The 21,844-nt window shown below is 33.1% G+C and overlaps 2 protein-coding genes across 2 annotated transcripts; both read right to left on the bottom strand.

Moving 5' to 3' along the window:
* Positions 1–1,062: 1,062 nt before the first annotated feature.
* On the bottom strand, positions 1,063–7,551 carry LOC143543798 (bifunctional nuclease 2-like). Its single transcript, XM_077036039.1, has 11 exons — positions 7,311–7,551; positions 4,847–5,128; positions 3,715–3,885; positions 3,581–3,630; positions 3,424–3,480; positions 3,135–3,200; positions 2,969–3,043; positions 2,752–2,870; positions 2,528–2,619; positions 1,364–1,419; positions 1,063–1,248 (listed from the first exon to the last, which is right to left on the bottom strand). Exons 2-10 carry the CDS (start codon positions 5,121–5,123, stop codon positions 1,367–1,369), a joined length of 960 nt encoding a protein of 319 aa, XP_076892154.1. The 5' UTR covers positions 5,124–5,128; positions 7,311–7,551; the 3' UTR covers positions 1,063–1,248; positions 1,364–1,366.
* A 6,762-nt stretch (positions 7,552–14,313) lies between these two features.
* On the bottom strand, positions 14,314–19,307 carry LOC143543780 (transcription factor bHLH110-like). Its single transcript, XM_077036026.1, has 7 exons — positions 18,931–19,307; positions 18,235–18,820; positions 17,859–17,993; positions 17,678–17,743; positions 16,676–16,741; positions 15,631–15,690; positions 14,314–14,721 (listed from the first exon to the last, which is right to left on the bottom strand). Exons 1-7 carry the CDS (start codon positions 19,029–19,031, stop codon positions 14,596–14,598), a joined length of 1,140 nt encoding a protein of 379 aa, XP_076892141.1. The 5' UTR covers positions 19,032–19,307; the 3' UTR covers positions 14,314–14,595.
* Positions 19,308–21,844: the final 2,537 nt, after the last annotated feature.

Below are 21,844 nucleotides of genomic sequence, written 5' to 3'. Positions count from 1 at the left end.
TAAAATACCAATAAAAACAATGCATCAAATAAAGGTATAAAGACTGAATTGATGTCTTTGTTTTGTGCGTTTGAAAGAGCTTTGTGTATATGAGTGGAGGGTGGGCCAAGTAATGTAATAAAGTTAAAAGTAGTTATTTGTTACTAATATTGGTATTTTAATTTTTAAGTAGGACAATAAACATTTAGTGACCTCTAACCGTATTGGATACACAAATGACAAGAATTACGTACTGTAAAGATGTTATTTAAAATACCAGTGAAAACAAGATATCAAATAAAGGTATAACGATAGAATTGATGTCTTTGTTTTGTGCATTTGAAAGAGCTTTCTGTATTTGAGTGGAGGGTGGACCAAGTAATGTAATAAAGTTAAAAGTAGTTATTTATTATTAATAAAAGTTTTTAAATTTTTAAGTAGGTCAATAAACCTTTAGTAAATAAGTAGTCGCAAGCAATCACTGTATACAAATTTGTTGAAATAGTATTCTAAAATATTAGTTTCTTACAAGTATTTTTATAAATATGTGTGGTTTAATATGTAGTTAATATTATATTAAATAAGTTGTGATTTAATACATTAAGTGCGTGATCAAATTAATTGAACACAATATTCTTGTGTTTGACATCAAACTAAAGCAAATCAAATTTACAAGACAAGCATGATAACTTTTACTATTAGATTAACGTAACATCTGTGTTATGTGCATTGTGGTTCACTCTACCAGTCGAATACATATCATATACTCGTAAAGATAGAAATTTCGCTGTTGTATTTATTTATTTTGATTTTGCTGTAACTTTGCTTTTAATGTTTGTACATTCTAAATTCGTTTCGAGTAGCTAAACAAGTTTTTAACTAGACTATTATAAAAATTAAAACAACTTATTTACTCTCAACCTTTCAATCAGCCTTAAAGGTTTTTCCGATAGTCGGACATATAAACATATTGAAAGAGATTTAAAAGAGTAGCTAATAAACAGATTTATTCTTTCTTTTATACGTTTTGCTTCGGTTTTATCCTTTGCAAACGACTCACGCTTAGGCTTAAAGCGATATTGCGACCATACAAATGCGGTTGGTTTTGCTTCAACAGGTAGAAAGAAACAGGAATGTTAACGACATTTATATTGTGCTACAGTTTACAACACATATTTACATTACAAGCCTTAATACTTAAATATTTTCAACTAAAGAAACGCCCGTAATAATAATTAAGGGCACCAAATTATGTACAGATCCATCTTCCTGCAACAAATACAAAAATACAGCAAACTGTTACCCGCAAATTAGGCATTAACGACATAAGGAAAATTGTGACGGATAATTGATGATGAGCAAAAGAAAGTGGCCTATATATTACCTGTTATGCTAGGTTTTTCTTGGACCGAAGCTGAGTCAGCTTGTCCCTCCATTGTGCTGTAAGATACCACAAAAACATACATCACAAGGGGAATAAAAGTAGAGGCGGTTTACCGCCCGACCGGTATATAGGGTAGCAGGTCGATTTTAGGTTATGCTTTGTCACCAGAAAGTCAACCAGTAATATATATAATTAGTTGGAATGGAAGCAGTTGAACACGTTAAATGGGTTGAAAGTCACCTAAATTGTTTTATCTCAGAAGTTCGATTATCATTCTAATAGTATAGTCTCTTAAAACATTTAATGTTAATTATATGGGCCGTGAGTCAACACAAATGTTGTGACCACCAGAACTGACCCGGTTTGACTCATTACCTAACACATTTTGCAACCCTTAAGTGAACTCATACAGAAACTTCATATGGAATTGTTTTCTAGGCCAAAAATAAATAAATAAACCCTCAGCTATTTCAAGATTCACTAGCTAAAAACCTTAATCGCGCCGAGCTTAAGAGAGCTCGAGCTTTTACGGAGGCTCATTCAGTAGACAAGCTCAAGCCCAAACTTCACCTATTGAGCTCGAGCTGGCTTGTGAGCCTAATGGAGTTTTTCATTTATATAACTTTATTTAATATAGAAATTATCTGTTTATTTTATTATATATTATATTAAAACTGATATATTAAGTATAAATATATATATATATATATATATATATATATATATATATGTATGTATATAATTATAAAAAATAAAAAAATAAAAAAATAAAAAAACAAAAGAATATATAATAAACATGCCAAGCTCGAGTTTGAAATATTAGTCACAAGCCTAGCGCGAGCTTTGTAAACGAGCCGAGCTCAAGCTCAAAATACTACTCACAAGCCTAGCTTGAGCTTTCTAAATGAGCCAAGCTCAAGCTCAAAAAACTATTCATGAGTTGAGCTCGAGCTTTCAAAACGAGCTAAGTTCGAGCTTGAAAAACCACTCACAAGCTGAGCACGTCCCTGAGCTCTCTTATATGAGCCAAACTCGAGCTTGAAAAACTACTCATGAGCCGAGCTCAAGTCCAAACTCTCTAAACTTAAACGATCTGAGCTAGAGCCTAAACAAGCTTGGGCTCGGCTCGGCTAGTTTACAGTATGAAAAGGATATAAGACACACCAGCATCTCTGTATCGTTCCTCTACAGCAGCAATAAGCATGTTCCGAACAAGATTGAACTCCTTGGTTTCAACACAAGGCTGCCCACTTGGCCTGTAACCATCATACACAATCTTGGTTAAATTCATTCATATACCAATTTAAGCTCTATGGCTATATTAATAAACTGAACATCTATTAGTATCATGTGTAACACAAATAATATAGCCCTGTTTGAAAATAAACCTGTCCAGTTCTTTAAATATCAGCCCATCTGAAGAAGATCCTTGAATTGCAGGCTTTGCAGATTCAACAACCTTCATTCCATCACTATGTGCCAAGAATTTGTTCACTTGTATCGGCACCTACACACGTATGATAGTAATAATAATAAATCTTTTCTCACATATGTAACGATATTAAATGAACAAAATAAGGTATTAAAGATGTCATCAGCACACACCTTGCACCTAACAGCAATATTGATGGCGTCTGATGGACGAAGGTCAAAGCTGATGCACTCAGTTTCATCATCCACCTGAAATTATAAACAATCTCAATCAAAACAAAAAATCTAGAAACATCTGTAAATAAATATTTCAACAGTTAAATTGCTATAATGTACATGCCTTTGTGAGATATAACCGAGCAAAATACGCCTCATGTATTCTCTTGGTTACCCGGACAACTTTGACCTGAAGTCAGTATAAACGGAATGAATGAATTAAGATTCGACACCATCAATACTATGTACTCTAAATTGAAATGTTTCACTTTATGGAAATTTATTAATTGTGGTTTGACATCACGGGTTAGAATAACATCAATTAAATATTGCATTTTATAAGTCAATTTCAGATTTCATATAACTTCAATACTTCTAACATTCTGAGGGGGAAATGACCAAAAGACCCTTACTTTATAGCCCATTTTATTGACCATTTCCCGCACAACTTGATACATAGTTGGCCTAGCCTGAAACACAAGACAAAAATTTCTATTACTTAAGAAAACATACATGAATAAGTCAATGAAAAAGTCAAGTCAATTAGTTAGCGGTAAGGATTCAGCATACGATTTGAACATTGCGAATTGCAGCCATGAGCAATACACTAGGCATCTCCACTGCAAGCAAACAGAAATCCATGTTAGCAACACAAATTAAAATACACATGTAATTCCAAGAAACATATCAAAATATATACTTACAAACAATTATCGGAAGTAATAAGCCTGTATCGTCTTCCATCTTCAACACAATTGCAGGATGAGGGGCATAATCGGGAACTTGTCCACCTTGAGGATTGTTATGTGCACATCTTAGATGCCTACCATCCCTCATCTTAATCATAAACCCTTCTGTACTGCTCTTCACTTCAACTGTGTAGAAAACAAAACTTAAGATTTCCGACAATATTGGATATATCTAGGCCTGTTAACAAACCAAACACGAACTGAGCATGTCCGCGTTCATTCTTTTAACTTAACCAAACAAATGATCGGACACAGACAGTAAAAACGAACAAGGTTTTCTTGTTCATGTTCATTTATTAAGAAAATGAGTTTATTTGTGTTCGTTTATGTTCGTTCGCTAAAATATCAATGAATGATTCACGAACCTAAACTAATGATCATAACTGAACATAGATGGAATGAATATAACGGAAAAAACTTAGTGCCCACCAATTAACAGTAAACATAAATATGTTGGACTTAAAAATTTATTACTCCCTCCGTCCCATTATAAGTGTCCTAGTTTGAATTTTCAAGTCTTTCTTGTTTAACTTTGACCGACAATATTTTTGTTTGTGTTATATAATACTTGATGTAAAATATATGAATGGATTGGGTTTTAAATGTATTTTACATTGACAACTATTTTAATCATAAAACTATACTAAATTGTAAAGGGCCTAGAAAATTTATATGATAACGAAGAAATGTAAATGAATGGTCGTAAATGAAAGAACAGGACATTAATCATAAAACTATACTAAATTGTAAAGGGCCTAGAAAATTTATATGATAACGAAGAAATGTAAATGAATGGTCGTAAATGAAAGAACAGGACATGTGTTCATGTTCGCTCGCTTAACCAAGTAATCAAAAAGTTTGTTGACGTTTGTTTGTTTATTAAGTAACCGGACACAAACGAACTTCCCTCCGAACTATTCACGAACTTCACCGAACGTTCTGTTCATTTACAGGCCTAGATATATCCAAATGAGTACATCGCAACTTGTTTTGGTTAAAAATCGGGGAAGATATTTGACAAAAACAATAAATAAACAATTGATATTTGAGAAACGTTTACTTGAAAACAATAATAAAACTATCTTACCAGCTTCAACTACAATGGAATCCACATAATCAGAGTCATTCTCATTGAAGCTTTCTGCCATGCTACCACTGCCATTTGAGGATGAACTAAAGGTGCATGTAATGGTGCTTGACTTAGGTTGACTACGGATATGAACAGGGTGGCGGGTAACACCTCTAAATCCCCATATCCCACTTCTAAGAGTTTTAGCCTTTGTTATAGTTGCATTAACTGCAGGAACACCTCCTTGCTTCTGATGTACAGCCTGGCAAACAACCGGTCCTTGTAGGTAATTCATCGTTCCTATTACCAAAATCCCAACGTACCAATATTAGTTCATCATTCTAAACCAATAAAAAGCAAAGAGTTAAGTGCCATTTTCGTACATGTGTTTTGTTCGATTACGCAACTTTAGTACCGTTTTTGAATTTTTTGCAAATGACTACCTCACTTTTCTAAAACTTGCCATTTTAGTACTTTTGTCTAACTCCGTCTATTTTTATCCGTTAAGTTAGGGTAATCTGGTAACTTTATAATATATTTTATTTTTCATTTCTTTTAATTCTTTCCCCCTTTATAATTTAATTTCCATCTCAATCTAACCCTAAATTAAAACTTGTTCATCTGTCCATCACTAATCTCCTCCCACCAGTCCATCACCACCAACCTACGACAACCACCTGCCAGCAAGCCACATAATATAAAGAACAACAAAATGTTCATCGGAAACGAATGAAGCTGTGTAGCGGAGCTCAAACTCCCCCTGTCCGCCCTCATCTTTTGTTCTCTAATTAATCTCTTCTAGGTTGGTCGGCGACAATGATTGTAAGCCGGAACCTACTATGCGCCGTCGCATAGCTCAAATGCATGTAATTCCACATCGTTGCTACCTTCCCCAGTCTGTTGTCACCACAGCGGGACTACAGACCCAATCCCTACTCTCTCGGCCACCATGGGGGACTACAGATATCTCCACTCTTCAGACATTTTTTTATTTTATTGGTGGTGTCGGCAATTTTTTTATTAAGTAAGCAGCATATTAATTTGTTGTACCAACTTATGCAATGTCTAATTTTCTATATTTTGAATTTGAATGTAATTCAATATATATGATTATTGACACAAACTTTGAACTCAGCCGAAAATTCCCAGAACAAGATATTATTAACTTTTTTTTTTAGAAATTCGGATAATCCGTTCCAATATCGGAATTTGAATCTGAACTTTTGGATATCCAAATCCAAAATTGGGATTCTGATCGAGGGAGGGGGAAGACTTTATCGATGGATTGATGTTATGATGTTGGGGATATAGGATTTATGATATAAAGGGAGAAGGTGTTTAAAAGAAAAGGAAAATATAAAATAAAATAACGAAGTTACCAAATTAACCCTGATTTAACGGACAAAAATAGACGGAGTTAGAAAAAAGTACTAAAATGACAAGTTTTTAAAAAGTGAGGTAATCATTTGCAAAAAATTCAAAAATGCTACTAAAGTTGCGTAATAGAACAAAACACATGTATGAAAATGACCCTTAACTCAAAAGTAAATAAATCTTGAAATATAAACTGTTTTCATCATTTTGTGAATTTGTCGTACAATTGCCTTGTTTGATTTTCATTTCTTGATCACGTTCAATCATAGTACATTAGTACAAATCATGGTACATTACCGATAAGTCACAAATTAATAATCATCACACAATAAATGATTATCACATGGCATGTTCAATTTGACAACAATCTAGTGTACTACGACATTTAACGTCTCATTAAGTTGAATAGAATCTACTTGCTGCAAATTTAAGAAATAGTAGTTGGATGACAATTCAAGCCCTGTTTTCTTTTGCCATTCTAGGAGTTAGGTGTAGTTATATTAAAGATATTCCCCAATTATATATGAAGGATTAAGATTGCACTTTAACAACACTTTCTGATCTCATAAATTGAAATTGGACCTAATTTACTTTAATTCCTAATCAAATCCTGAAAATAAACAATGACCAAATCATAACTTCTGAATCATTTCTATATACAAACATATCATCCCTAAATGAGTACATTCATGTTCAAAATGAATCAAAAAAACTACATGCATACCACAATAAACATCATTTTATCAAAATAACCAGACTGAACTCATAACTCCACCAATTTCATAATCAATCAGCATAAATTTGTTCAAATTAATATCATAAACATCAAAATATCAACCAAAATTGAACACATAATTTAACCTATTTCATCATCAATCAGCATAAACATGTTCAAATTAATATCATAAACATCAAAATATCAACCAAAATTGAACTCACTCATAATATAACCTATTTCATAATCAATCAGCATAACCTGTTCAAATTGATATCATCAACATAAATACATCATTAATACATGCAACTATATATGCTGCATATCTCAATAAACATCATTTCATCATAATATCAAACAAATTGAACTCATTAACCTAAAAGAAGACGTCACCTGAATAATATGATTATCAATCTAAATATAAATATGTGGAAGGAAAGCCTTCCGTCACCGATCGAGAAATCAAACGGATAAAAGTGATCGATCGTACGTCAAGTAGCCATGTATTATATGAAACGATCGGTTGAGATTGAATAATAGTTCCCGGAGATGATGATGATTATTATTATTATTATGGAAGGAAGGAAGGAAAATGAGAATGAGTAATTTTTTGTTCTCTATTAACGGCAAGTGTTTGTTTATAGATATTTTTTTGGAGTGGGACATTTAAGGTCTATCCTTTTTCTTTCTCTTGATATTATTATTTGTATTGAATTTAATAATAATAATAAAAACAACAACAATAATAATAAATGGAAGGTTATAGTTTTGAAACCCTTAAACAATGTTAGACTATCCACGATGCAATTGGCCTTTAACATGTGCCCTTCTAATCTATCAATGCCACATAAGCTAACTAATATCAAAACTTTTCCTTTGCAAGAGACCATTATCTTGTGGGTCCCACATCTCCCCTCACAAAACACCATAATTTTCTCCTTTTTTACGCCCTTAGCTAAGGGCTTTTTCCACTCTCTCTCATCTCTCTCTTATCCATGTCATTAGTCACATCATTAAGGGTAACTGAGGGCTCTTTTTTTTCCCATGCATTGGAGATGGTCTTAGTGTTAAATATGAGCCCTTCAGTGTTGATCATGATGGGGTTATCCAAATTAATTATTCATTACATTATATGTTTATCTGAAATAAAGTTATGATGTTAGCTTCATAATAAAGACTGTAATAAATGATCAACGTTTTGAGATTCAGATCAAAGTATGGATATAGTGACGAGGTGGCTGCTATGGCGGATTTTTGTCGGGAGGAAGAAGGTGATTTGTTTGAAGATCTCCACGTTGTATGGTGAAGCCTTATCGCAAATTGATGTGGAGCAGTGGACATGCGGTGTCAACTACCTTGTTGTGAGGATCTTCACGCAGAGGTGAAGGAGGGTGGTGAGTGGCGGTATCCACGCTCCTAATCTCATTGTCTGTTCTAATGTTTTATAACACACAAAGTTCTTGAGACTAATCAAGAATAATTTTTTTTTCCATTTAAGTAAAACCAATACAAACAAGATTTGCGTACCTTTATTTATGTTCATTTATGTCAAACCGTATGAAAATTCAAAAATTATTTTTTACCAATATGCCCAGGCTAGTGAAGTCAAATTGGATAATCATTCAATTAGAACTCTTTTCTTTTATATATATGTGTGTGTTTGTAACTATTAACGACGGAATAAAGAAACACAAACACATTTATTTTTAACAAACGAATACCCCCGTTTATTTTATTACTTATATTCAAGCATTTGGTTGGTTAAAGTTAAAAAACGACCACAATCATTCCTGCCAATAAACTTTTATCATTTAAATAATTTGGATGACCACGTTAATCTTTAGAACAGTTAAGAGAAGCATTTGAAACTATAGGGGTCTTAATATAATAAAATGATAGTTGACGTTGTGTATGGGGCTTGGGAAGGACTAAGAGGTGGTGTCAAACATCATGATAACGTTGCCAAGCCCGTATATACTCTCTTATTGTCTCTCTAAAATCTAATTTTGTATTTTACAATAAATTCCAAATTAGTTTGAATTTAACAATTATCAAAAAGATCTATTGTTTTAAACACATAAAACAAATATCTTGTCTAGTTTTGATATATCTAGTTTATACCACGACCTTTTGATACTCTGTTAAAATTATCTTATACTAAAAGGTGGAATTCAAACAAAACTAAGGTGGGTATGTGTTAGACACGTGTTTAAAATTTGCGGCGAGAGGATGATCTGGATAAGGTTCAACTCCAAATTGGAAGTGGGAACTATCCAGTGTAAGCTCCACACATCTACTAGTTGACAGATTAGGTTCAATCTAATGTTTGTAGACTGGAATCTCGAATTGGAATAGTGCTGAAACAAAATTAAATTTACGATACTATTTAAAGTATATAGAGATTTGTATTTATTTTATCAGTCAACACTTTAGGCTAAGGAATATAGGTTATGGTCAAATAACCCAACCAGAAATAAAACATTTTAAATAGATCATAAGTTCAAGCCTTTTAAAAAATAAATAAATTATGTTTTTAAGTATTGTACTTCGCTATTCAAACTAACTTGATAAATTTCGCACTTTACATTGTGGTGCAAAATAAAAAATGTCTTAAATTTAACTAAATTTCACATCTTTAACATTAACATAGTTTGTGAATTATGACCTTTAAAAAATATATATTAATGCTAAAGATGAGCCCCTGAGTGTTTATCATGATGAGGTTATTCAAAATAATTCCAAATTCATAGTATGTCAAGTCCCGTATCGATAATCAATACACAAACTAAACAAATAACTCTCGTTTATATTAATCAGAAAATATAACTCAAAAAACTGATTACAATATCTCAAACTCTAACTCGGTTTGACTCTTGATGAACCCTAACTCGGTTACACCAACTCCACTCTCTAATGTCTAACCATAACTCGTTTTATATAGACTAACCCTAACTTGTTAGCTAATACATTACCAGATATAATAAACCAAACCCTACTTCTTGGGTTGGGCCTTACACTCGGGCCAAACAACAATTAAGCCAACAGTATATTCATAATAAAGAGCGTAACAAATGATCAATGGTTTGAGATTTAGATTGGAGGTTTGGAAACTGTGTTGTGGTCAACTAGTGATGAGGTGGCTGTTATGGTGGATTTTTGTGTGGAGGAAAAAGGTGAATTGTGTGAAGAACTCCACGCTGCATGGTGAAGCCTTATCGCAAATTGATGTAGAGTTGCGCATTGGACAAGCGGTGTCCACTCCCTTGTTGTGGGGATCTTCACGCAAAGGTGAAGGACTGAAGGAGGGTGGCAAGCGGTATTCATGCCTCCTAATCTCGTTCTTTGTTCAAATATTTTTTAACAAACAAAGTTCGTAAGACTAATCAAGAATATATTAATATATATACAATTGTGAGATTTGGTTTTGTGAGAGAGAGTTATTATTCATTTGAAATTGTGCATAATGGTATGTACTTTATGCTTATTGATTTCTACAAATAATTGTCAGTTCTTATGTATTATTCAATACTTCCAACCTTTTTTTGACTTTGTGTAGTAAAAAGAAGTTCCATCCACTTAATTAAGTTGTCATAACATAAATTTAATAAACCATTTATTAATTTGGACCGTGAGTTAAACGTCGGTTTTGAATGATCATGTATCACGGTTCTTGCTAAAATTATTTAAAATTATGAAGGTTTTTTGAGCTTTATAGACGATGATATTTTTGGGTTTCGTTGTTTCCTATTTTTGAATGCTTGAATTCAAAAAGTCTGAAATTGACAATTCAAACCTTCTAGACAGGGATTCCGAGTACGATTTTCAAGTAGGAAGAAATCACGTGGAGATAGAGGTGGTGTCAGGCGGTGGTTGATGGTCATGAAGGGTATAGGGTGGTTTCTTTTTTTTTTGGAAAGCCTTGAATGTTATAAATGAATGTTAATCGAATACCGATATCGTAGTAACATGTGGACGTTGTTAGTTTTTCGGTTACACTTTTGTTGCGGGGGTCAAAATACTAGTTTTTTTTTAACAAAATTCATTTAACTTGTCTATAACGAGATTTAAAAGGTGTTGGTTTTTAATATTTGACCTCTCACATATATTTGTAATATCCGGTCTCTCATGACAACTATTATTGCTTGATTTGCTACAACTAAGTACGTTGAGTTGTGGAGATCTCACATTATCTATAACCATAACACCAAAAACCTTTAATGATATTTGTGACGATATATTTATTTAGATAGAAGTACAAAGATTGTTCATTATGTTTGTATCAATTTCATTCGTTGTTCTTTATCTTCAAAATTGATATGTTTTATCCTTTACGTTTATAAATCTAACAACGTTTGTACTTTGACCCTAATCCAATTAATTTTTCTCGTTAAAACAAGTCATGTACAAGACACATGAGGGTAGAATAATCATTTAACTTATAAAATTTTAATTTATTTATGACTTACTATCTCTCATGCGGACATAACAAAACAAACAATATAAGATTTACATAATGTGGTGTAACTCTAATTTATATAATAACAATTTCAGGGGTCGGTGGGCTTTATGGGTCATACACCATGCTTCTCTTTTTGTACTTTCGTCTACCTCCGTACACATCTTGCTCTCCGGCATGTTTCCACCGCTTCGTTCCACCACCTCTCGCCGCCTCTGTCTATTTTCATCTGTCTACTTCGACTGTTTGTAGCTTCGATTGATCGTTGTCGGTCTCCGATTTCTAAACCCTACGTGACGACGGTTGTGGTGGAGGTTTACGGCGGTGACGTTGTGCAACCATCGTTGTCTCCCCCGCAAAGACATGGCGACCTCTAAGCGGTGGAGGTTAAGGCGACCATTGGGTGTCGTCTCTCAATCCATCATTTCATCGTTGTCGAACGATAGGATAAGGGGGTTTTGCGAAATTCTCTCTCTTTTGTACCCAAAATCAACACATTCGTCTGCGGATTTGACTTTTACGAAATGGCATGAAGGTATCCTCTTTATTATTTTTCATTATTGTTTGTGTTTCAAGTGATTTGGTTTGCATAAAACGTCCATCAAAATTATGTTTCAACTCACTAATTATATATTTTCTTTTTGGCTTTGAGATTGTTTTTTGGACCGGATGAATTAGTTTCTGGTTATGCAAATGGATAGGATGGGATTAGCAGTTTGTTTAATGCGGTTGTTAATGTTTTGGTATTATAGAGTTCAAGTGTATTCGGTTTTATTTTTGCCTCATACTGTTTATAATTTGTTGACTGTGTGTTCTTGTAGTCTTTTGTTTTTTTTCTTTCTTTTCCTTTAGGGTGCTTTCTAATTCCTTACGTGTTTGTTGTTTTGATGGGCCTTGTTAATTATAGCTTCTCTTGACAATTAGTTTGTTTACTTAGTGATTTTGGTTGTCTTTTGACATGTATAGTTGAACAAGTTGAAGTGTTATTTGCTTTGTCATGTATTATTACAAATTATGTTCCCGGTCACTTTTATCACGAAAAGGTATTCAAGATTTAGATTGCCATAAAGTTATATTTTTATTGTCATGGATACAAAGGAGGAAGATATGGATGATCATGGTGGCAATCCTTAGGAGGATGATATCATGGTGACAGTTTTTTCTTTTCAGCTGAAGAAGCAATTAGCATGAATTCAACGAGAGTAAGACAATTTAAACGTTAAAGCCTTTTAATATGTATCGTTTATCTTTATTTAGTTATAATGTATCTAAATAGTTATTATATTCATCACCAGGCTCAAAGCACCTAAGACATAACTACATTATATGTGAGGTACCAGAAGAAGTTGGATCCAAGGTTGCTACGCTAAAGTAAGTTTTTTTATTCTGGTCTGCACATAAGTTGTTGGAATGCTCAAGTGAAGGTAAAAGACACCGTCTTTTGTATGCATATTTGCTTTGGTTGCTGATTATCATATTCTGTATGACCAGAATGTATTTTTTAAACTTTAAGGAAAACAACCAAATTGTCAATATATTTGGTTTTATTGTTAGAAAAGGTACCAACCTTCATGTCTAAAGCCAAACATAGCTCTTATTTGTATTTAAACTTGCAATTCTTTCAGTGTGATTACTTCGATTTGTAACTTCCTTAATGTTGATTAATGACCGATATCATGGTAACATTTGGGCGTCGTTTGTTTCTTTGGTTACAGTTTCGCACTCCCGCCTCATCGAGGCGGGTCAAAATACCAGTATAATATATTTACATAGAATATACAAACAAGTCATCCACAGAATATCTTTTTTAATTACTTTTAATTTAATGTAGTATATATGAAGTAGTTGTTAAGCCGGGTTTCCCCCCTTAGTTAAATCATAAGGTCAGTCGTAGTGGGTGACCTTTCCAGGCGAAAAGAGGGCGAGAGGGGCGATAAACCCCCCCCACTCGAAATGTGGGGCGAGGGGGGGGGGGGCACCAACCTTTTATTGCTGCTTGAATGGAAAAAATAATAATAAAATTATAATTTGACCGTTGAGAACGGTCAATTTAAAAAAAAATTAAACAATATATATACATATACCCTTATTCTTCAAACCCATATTCATTTCATACACTACACATAACCAAATTCTTCAAAAATACAACAAAAATGAATCCTAGAAACAACCCGAACCAACCGAAATACCCATTCCCTTCTTTCTGAAACCTATGTCGTGGAACTCACCGCTACCATCAGAGAAACCATCAAACAACACGAAAAGATTGCCGTGGAACTCACCGCTACCACGAGAAAAACAAACAACACGAAAAGACTGTCGCTATGTTGAAATTGCGGGAAATGAGTAAAGAATACGAATCCCTCAAAGCGGTCGGGTTACCCGAAGAGGCCGTGTTATTTCAACGACGACGAATTGAAAAAATGCGCGAATATTATGGATATTGGTTTGCTTTTTTTTTTGTATGTATTTTTTTTAATGTTTCTTTTTTAATTTTATTGTATTTTTATTTAATTATTTATATTTTAATGGGTTTTTATTTGTTTAGTTTAATTATTAAAAGAAAATAATAAAAAATTGTGACGTGGCACTAGAGGGGGCTACAACACCATTACACTCTAAAAACAAATTCATATCATTTGCTGACTGGACGCCACGTGTTACAATTCACTTAATTTGTAGCCTATCCACTACCACATAGCCTAAATGTCTTCACCAAACCTTTTTTCTAATTCTATATTTTTGTCACTATGATCCATAGTTAAATGTTCTCGGTTCTCGTACACCCTTAGATTGTAGGCTTATGCAGTTATGCGTGCCACACGTTTTTGGGTAAACTATGTAACGTGCTCAAGCAACTACACTGGGCTGGGTTGGGATGAAATGGGCTGGACCTGGGTATGTAGTATAGTAGCCAGAGTGACTAAGTGTGAGTGAGTATATAAATGATACATTAATAAGAAAAATGCAATTAAGTATTACATGCCATAACAATTTTCATAAAAGATAGATTAAGAATGGATCAAATATGGTCAATCCACCACGACATTTATTATGAGATGACCAAATTTGCTCCATCTTATCACCAGGAAAGTAGAGATAACTAAATTAAAATGCTTGATAACGAGTAAGATATGTGAATTTCCGATGCTTGAAGTTGTGCTTAATTGTCACTCTTGAATCCTGTAAATAATTAAAGAGCGATCTTGTGGAGTTCCTATGCTACGGTGTTGCCCAAACACCTCCACCACCGTAGGCAACATATGTTAAGCACGATATTGGCACGAGGCACAAACCTCGACTTCTAAGGTCCCTTTTTGTGTCTTCGGTTCCATCCTTTGTTGTACCCTGAAAGGTAATAACATAAAGTCATATTCATTGCTAATTTATCATCTTTTAATATTAAAATCTTCAATATTTTTAGCCAATTGGTTTATTAATTTTGTATTATTATCAATATGATATCATAGTGACTCCCACTGCTTATTAGAATTTAATTTTATGTATGCTCATGTTTCTATAATGTGCTCACGCAAATTTTTGAATCGTGTTTATAATACCATCAAATCTTAAGATCTTATATAGTAGATAAGACACAAAGATTTGTAACAAAGATAATGTACATGTGTGCAAAATTAAGTTCTAATTATGTATTTTAAACTAGCAAAAAAATTATTTTTAGATTAAAAAATTTTGGTTGAAACGCTACAACTCTTCGTGAAAAATATGACAGTTGACGGTTGACTACTATTAGTTATACACTTACATCAGTGGAAAATTCTTGTAGTCACCAATGCTCAAGACATTTTCCACTAATGTAGTTACTACTAACGATTAATTGTCATTGATGGACCAAGTTGCAAAGGCTCAAGGTGACCCCTGCCACGAGCTCAGGGCGATCCCTTAAACCCTGTTTGGAGTGTTGCCAGATCCTGTTGAGGCAATGCCCCTTTAAACCCCATTGTCTACGGCTTTGCTCCTAGAACCTTAGAGGTTCCTAGGTGCCCGAAGTCAATGATAATTTTGAAGGAGTGTGTACACCACATTTCTTAACTTAGACTATTGTTTATTTTGATTTCTTTTATAATTTTTAGGTAAATTCAGTTATATTGAAATGAGAAGATACCAATAACATTAAAATTACCAACACTTTTAAGAACATCAACAATAAATATGATGTGCGTGTATATATGCATATTTATTATCTATAAATTACTTGGAGTGCAATAGACCAAACCTCCTAGGTAAATTTCTTACCTCTCTTGTCGACATTCTACTGGTCCGGGGTGTCGAGTTCATGTATGGCACGCTTAGCGTCTGCAAATAAGCAACATATTGGTAACTCAAAACAAGCGAAACATTTAGTCTACGGTTAGCAATTTTATGAAGAAGAGAGAAGGGTTCATGGCCCATTGGTGGGGATAGAGGGTGTTGTTGGTCGGCATGAGCCCTACATGGTGCCATAATTTCATGTCAAAAGAATATTATATGGGCTCCATACATTTACTTAGTGGTACATTATTAATTAAAAGATTTAAAAATGAGGATAGGACAATTTTTTCAATTTCTAATTGGCTTGTTAATTTTAAATATTTTAAAAGGTATTCAAGAACCGACACATAACTTCATTCTCTTGTTATTATTATTATTTAATTACCACGATCATATATAAACTCAATTTGCTAAATTAGGGTTACCCTAGCTAGATCGAGCTAAAATTTAATTAAACTTTTGTTTTTTTTTTGTTATTCCGGGAGCCCCCCCTCACAATTTACACCGTTTGTTGAAATTGCGTCGCAAAGCTAAAAATTAATACGTGTATATACTTGTACCATTTTACTTTTAAAAAAATTAATACAACGTTATCTTTATTAGATGATTCTAAAATGCATTTGAATAGTGTTGGAAAAAATTGTGACTAAATGATTAATCGAAATTGTGTCAATGTGCGTCAGAGATGGGTCACAAATGAATTTCAATAAAGGTTTTTCCAACATGCACATTGCGATGGAATTGCTCGTTTGTGACACTTTTCCGGCGCAATTGTGTGTCACAAATGTATCACTTTTAGAGTGCAACGAGACTTATACTAAGGTAGTAAAAATGTTAAGAACGACATATTTTAGAAGATGATTAATTTTGCATTTGAAAATTTTAAAATCAAGCTAGTGAGATAATTTTTGGAACGGAAATAAACCGTGATTAATAAGATAATACTATTAGTTAGAAGCTTGCAACAACAAAAGAGTAGAAATCAAGAAGAATGTTTTGATATAAACAAATAAATAATTAAGAATAGTACCTCCACTTGGTTATGAAGAAACTTTATATATCCAATGGCTTCCATTAGCACGGATGCTGTATCTGTCTGCACTTATTCCCCATAAATCCAATCAAAATCACATTTAACAACACCAAACTTTAACTTCTTTTAATAATACTTCACTAATTTGTTATTCTATAACTTATATGAATAATAATATATATAGAGAGAGGGAGGGGGGGGACAGTTGGTGGTGGTCTTCTACTAATTTTCAGCAGAAAGTGTGCCTTTTTCGCCTGAAAATTGAGTTGCCCATGATTCAAGTGACTGCTCAAGGTTGTCAATTCATTTGTTAATTAAGTTTAGAAATGCCTCCACTTTTTCTATACCTTTTAGTCTTTGATGCAGCTAGTTTATTCAAATATTAGTTTTTTTCCTTTTTTTGGGAACGTCATCAAATACTAAATAGAAACTCTAATTATCATCCTCACATTTAGTAAGCATAGGATAAAACAGACTTAAAATTAATAAATGATAAATCAAATAATAAATATTAGAAACATGGCTAGCTTCTAAGTTAAATATTGAGGTTGACCAACTCTTGTAATTTGATAGCTGTTGCAAGCTTGAGAACCTCTTCATTCTTGTAAATTGTAAACGAAGCTGTTAGTGATCAATTTTTATTTTTAAGGTGTATGATTCATATATCGAACCCCATTATATTAATATGTTCGTGTCGTTGTTTCGTCTATAGTTGAGTTAATTAATTGTAATATTGTTAGGTAAAAAAAAATATAAAGCAATATTGATCTTTAATTAAACAACAACAAAATCTAAGAATTTCCTAGGCCAAAATCAACCAGATATGTGTTACTTGTGACTACTAGTTAATAACATGGTGGTTGCAGATTTAAAGAAGGAAAAAAAAAGCCTATATTTTAATATCAAAAGATATTAAATTGAATAATAAGGTTGTAAAAAGGTTGTTTATTGCAGCAAAAAGCTAGCAACTTTATGACAGGAAGAAAGATAACACTATACCTTTCCAAAAGGTGCCACCATCTGCTGAAGAGCCAAGATTCTCTCTCCTAATTTCTCCTTTCTAACCTGATTCAGCAAAACACACATAAAATGGTTTTAAATAGTAATCGGTACATGCAAAAAAACACATTGGATTAATTAATGCCTAATTTTAAATAGCTTTTGTAATGAAATTAATCACCTTCAACTGCGTGCAAGGAGGGCGCAATTCTAACTTTGATTTTTTTGTTGGATTAGCTTTAGAACCCTTTGCATCCATATCAACGCTAGCTGGCCTTTTCGCTTCAGTCGTTTCAACGGTGAACGTAGGCGTTATCTTCAAAAAAGATTAAAACATGTATCAGCTGATTCAGCTAACCAATGAGATAAGGTAAATTGCAGCTTGCACTAGACAGATGATTTTCAAGAGGTTATGATAGGAAAACAGTGAAACTAAAATCCAAGCCCCAAACCTCTCATAGAGAAGAATTGTTATTAAGTTTCAACAATATACACTAATGACATTTTAAGTTTCTTTAGAACAAAATAAAGAGCTAATTAGAGGATTTTTTTTTTACCTTGCTATGCATTTGATCAACTCCATAAGACAAACAATTGTCCTTCAAAAGGTCACCAACATTATGAGCATTGAATGAAGAAGGTTGATAGTTAAAACTCCCATAGAATGTTGGATATCCAAATGGATCTAAAGCTGGCAAGTTTATATCAAAACCACTTGAGGGTTGATTCAAATTTGAAAACTTTAAGGATGGAAAAGAGCTAAAGATCAATTCATGGGGAATAACTGGATTCATAAGCTGTTCATGTTTTATTTGACACCCGTTTGAGAATGTTTTTAGCAACATATCTTGATTGCTATTGTTGTATCGAATCAGCTGATTATCATTCTTCGACATGAAATCTTCGGTGCTGGATGTTGGGCTGTAGTTTATAATATCCGGGAGTTGGTCTAAACAAGATCCAGTGACTGAGAACTCTTTCTTGATTCTTGCAAGCTGTTGCAGTTCTGCTAGTTCATGAGCACTTAAACCGTCGATCAAAATGTTGGATAGTTCAATGTTTTGTGATGCGGGCGTTAGATCGGTGTTATGATACATGTGTTGCTTCACATCTGTTAAGTTTGGATCGTTTCTAGTATTATTCCTGCATTAATAATAATAATAAACATTTTCCAAACTATATAAATTATAGATAACAAAAGTTAAAAACCCTAATTATATATATTAGCATGAAAAGAGTGACAGATGACTTACAAGATGTGGTTATGATACCAAGAAAGCCCATAGCATGAAGAATCCATAACAAGCTGGTTGTCTTGTTCTTGTCGGTGTTGATAAAAATTTGCAGATTCCATAACTTAAAAATAAACTTTTTTAAAGTGAAAATGAAGATTTTTATGAAATCTTTTTTATAACTAACTTCAAAGACACAGTAGTACTTCAAAGAGAGTGTGGTTCAGGTGACACACACACATATACCACACAACAATACAATGTAATAAGATGAAGATATGCATATATATCAATATATGGATACAACTCTCTCCTGCTTTTAACCATACTTTTCCATAGCTTTTGCTGCTTTCTTTACTCTTTCAAGCTCTCTTCTTAAAGCAACACTTGAAAAGAAAGCAAGCTAGCTTTATATACCATTTATATATATATATATATATAGAGAGAGAGAGAGAGAGAAGAAACACATATACCACACACATCACATTATATATATATATAGAGAGAGAGAGAGAGAGAGAAGAAAAGATCACTTTATCTTGGTACCATTTATTACGTGAAACTTTTCTACACGTACATTCACGAATGTATATTAAATTACATAAACAAACTGAATAATTAAGTACTCAATATATATCCTGCTAACTGTTGGAATAATGCCGATTAAAGTTAACATGCCAAAAGGTTATAAAAGATAAACATAAGTTTGGATAAATTGTTTAGTATATATTGGCAGGGTTATCATACTTTTTTTTATTTTATTGGTCAAGTAAAGTTTGTGTCAAGATAGGATTTGGTTGGTCTATATAACTAGACACCTTGCGTGTGCTCGCGTTTTATCAAGTCCAAGCCAACATTAACCAACAAGGTCAGGTAAATCGCAACCTTAAACATGTGATCATGAATTTTCCTTTTTCTTGTGTGTGCGTCTGCAATTACAGGGAGATTATTATGGCATGTTCCTAGAACATGATGATTACAAATCAGACTTTGCCTTCAATCCCAAGGCTTTTCAACAAAAGTCTCAACACAAAAAACAATCAGGATATCAACCTCCATGCTCTCTCTCTCTCTCTCTAGATATATATTCACATGGTTGTCGACTTTTATATGTATGTATATGGATATGTATCATGTTGAGTGGATGTTTTGTGTGTATGTGGGGCGGGAAAAGTGGGCTTAATCCTTGGTCCTCATGACTATTCATTTGTGGTCCTTTAGCTGCCGCTGGAATCGATCACTTTCAAAGTGTTTTGTACTTCAATACCAAATCTAATATCAAGATTCGTGTCACTCTTAATATACCAAAGCATAGAACATTTCAACTTTTTTTTACAAATAGGTAAATATGATTCGAATAAGATACATAGGGTGTGTTTGGGATTCCTTATTTTCCCCTCTTTATGACTTATGAAGGTTTAATAAGTCCCTTTATGTTTATAAAGTGTTTGGAAACACATAATTTTTATCTTTCTCCTTATCAACAAGGCTAAAAAAGGGAGTTCAATAAGTTGGAATTTGGTAACTTGTCAACTTATAGGTTTGGAATGCCTATTACACCATTCCATTCCACCTAGCTCTCTTTAACCATTACACCCTTACATCAATAAACTAAGTACCAAACACTTTTTAAAAATGACTTATTGGCTTATAAGTTGATCCAAACACTTTTTTAAAAACTCATTCTCAGAAAGTCATAAGTCATTTTCAACTTATCACAAAAATGCATTTTCAACTAAAATAAGGAATCCCAAACACACCCATAGTACTGATTTTATTGATCCTCTACGTACGTACACTATAAAAATTCGTGAACACATTATTTTCTTAATGATTGAACACGAACAGGGTCTTGTTCGTGTTCGTTCGATTCGTTTACAGCTCTAATAGGTAATGCCCTAATATAACCAACTTTTAAAAAGAACATGCCGATTTTATTATTTGATTTCTGAAATCTATTATAAAGTAACTTAATTCACTCTATTTATTCCAATAAAAAGTATTATATCAAATAATAGGGGTCGCAGAGCAAAAACAAAAAAACATAAAAAAATAATACAGATGTAATTCTCAAATAAGTTAATCAAATTTTGAATGATTAACTTTACAAGTAGAGTACTCACTTTACAAGTGAGAGGTAAGAGGTTCAAACCTCACTATCACCAAATTATATGGGAGATATGAAGGATGACTTTGGCTTTCCAGGGTTCGAGTCCTGATCTCACCTGGTTCTACCGGCTCCTCGTTGCCGTGCCATTTGGCGGGCGTGGGGGTCGGGTTTTATCCGGTGAATCCCTCAATAGATGGACCGCTAGGGGCTTCGTCCGTCCGGACTAGTGGCCGGCTCGGGCTACCTTTAACCAATGGGATCCGCGTACAGAATACCTGGCGTTATTTAGTTGGTCGTTCAAAAAAAAATATGAATGAAATAAAAGACCGCTTATAAAGTGGAATTATAAATTTGGCAGGCATGCCAAAATTTAGAAACCAAAAGGCCTAAGTTAATACTAAACTAAAAACATAAAGTATGCTAATGGATAGAGTTACAATACAAAGGGAGACAAAAATAAAAATTGTGAGAATGATATATGATCACACAAAAAACCCTTAAAAGTAAATTCAAAAAATAATTATATAAAAATCATTAAATAAATATATAAATAAAAATGAAATAAAATTAAAAAAAACTAAAATGTTTCCGCCGCCATCATTGCTGTTAAAAAAATAAAAATAAAAATTGACGAAAAGACACAATGCCAAGATCAAATACACAATGACGACAAAAAACAAAAGGCACAATTATAACTAAATATAAGCACAATAGATCGCAAAATATAACACAATGCCGAACAAAATACAGCATATTGTTGAGTAATATAATATAATAAAGAAAAATACACAATTAATAACGAAAATAAACACAATAATAAACAAA

The sequence above is a fragment of the Bidens hawaiensis genome, unplaced genomic scaffold (assembly GCF_021521415.1).
Source record: "Bidens hawaiensis isolate Kalapana, Puna unplaced genomic scaffold, B.hawaiensis_p1.1 tig00013298_1, whole genome shotgun sequence".
In the NCBI taxonomy this organism is placed as follows: Eukaryota; Viridiplantae; Streptophyta; class Magnoliopsida; order Asterales; family Asteraceae; genus Bidens; species Bidens hawaiensis.
Note: the sequence above shows the minus strand (reverse complement) of the source record. Positions and strands in the feature narration are given on the sequence as shown.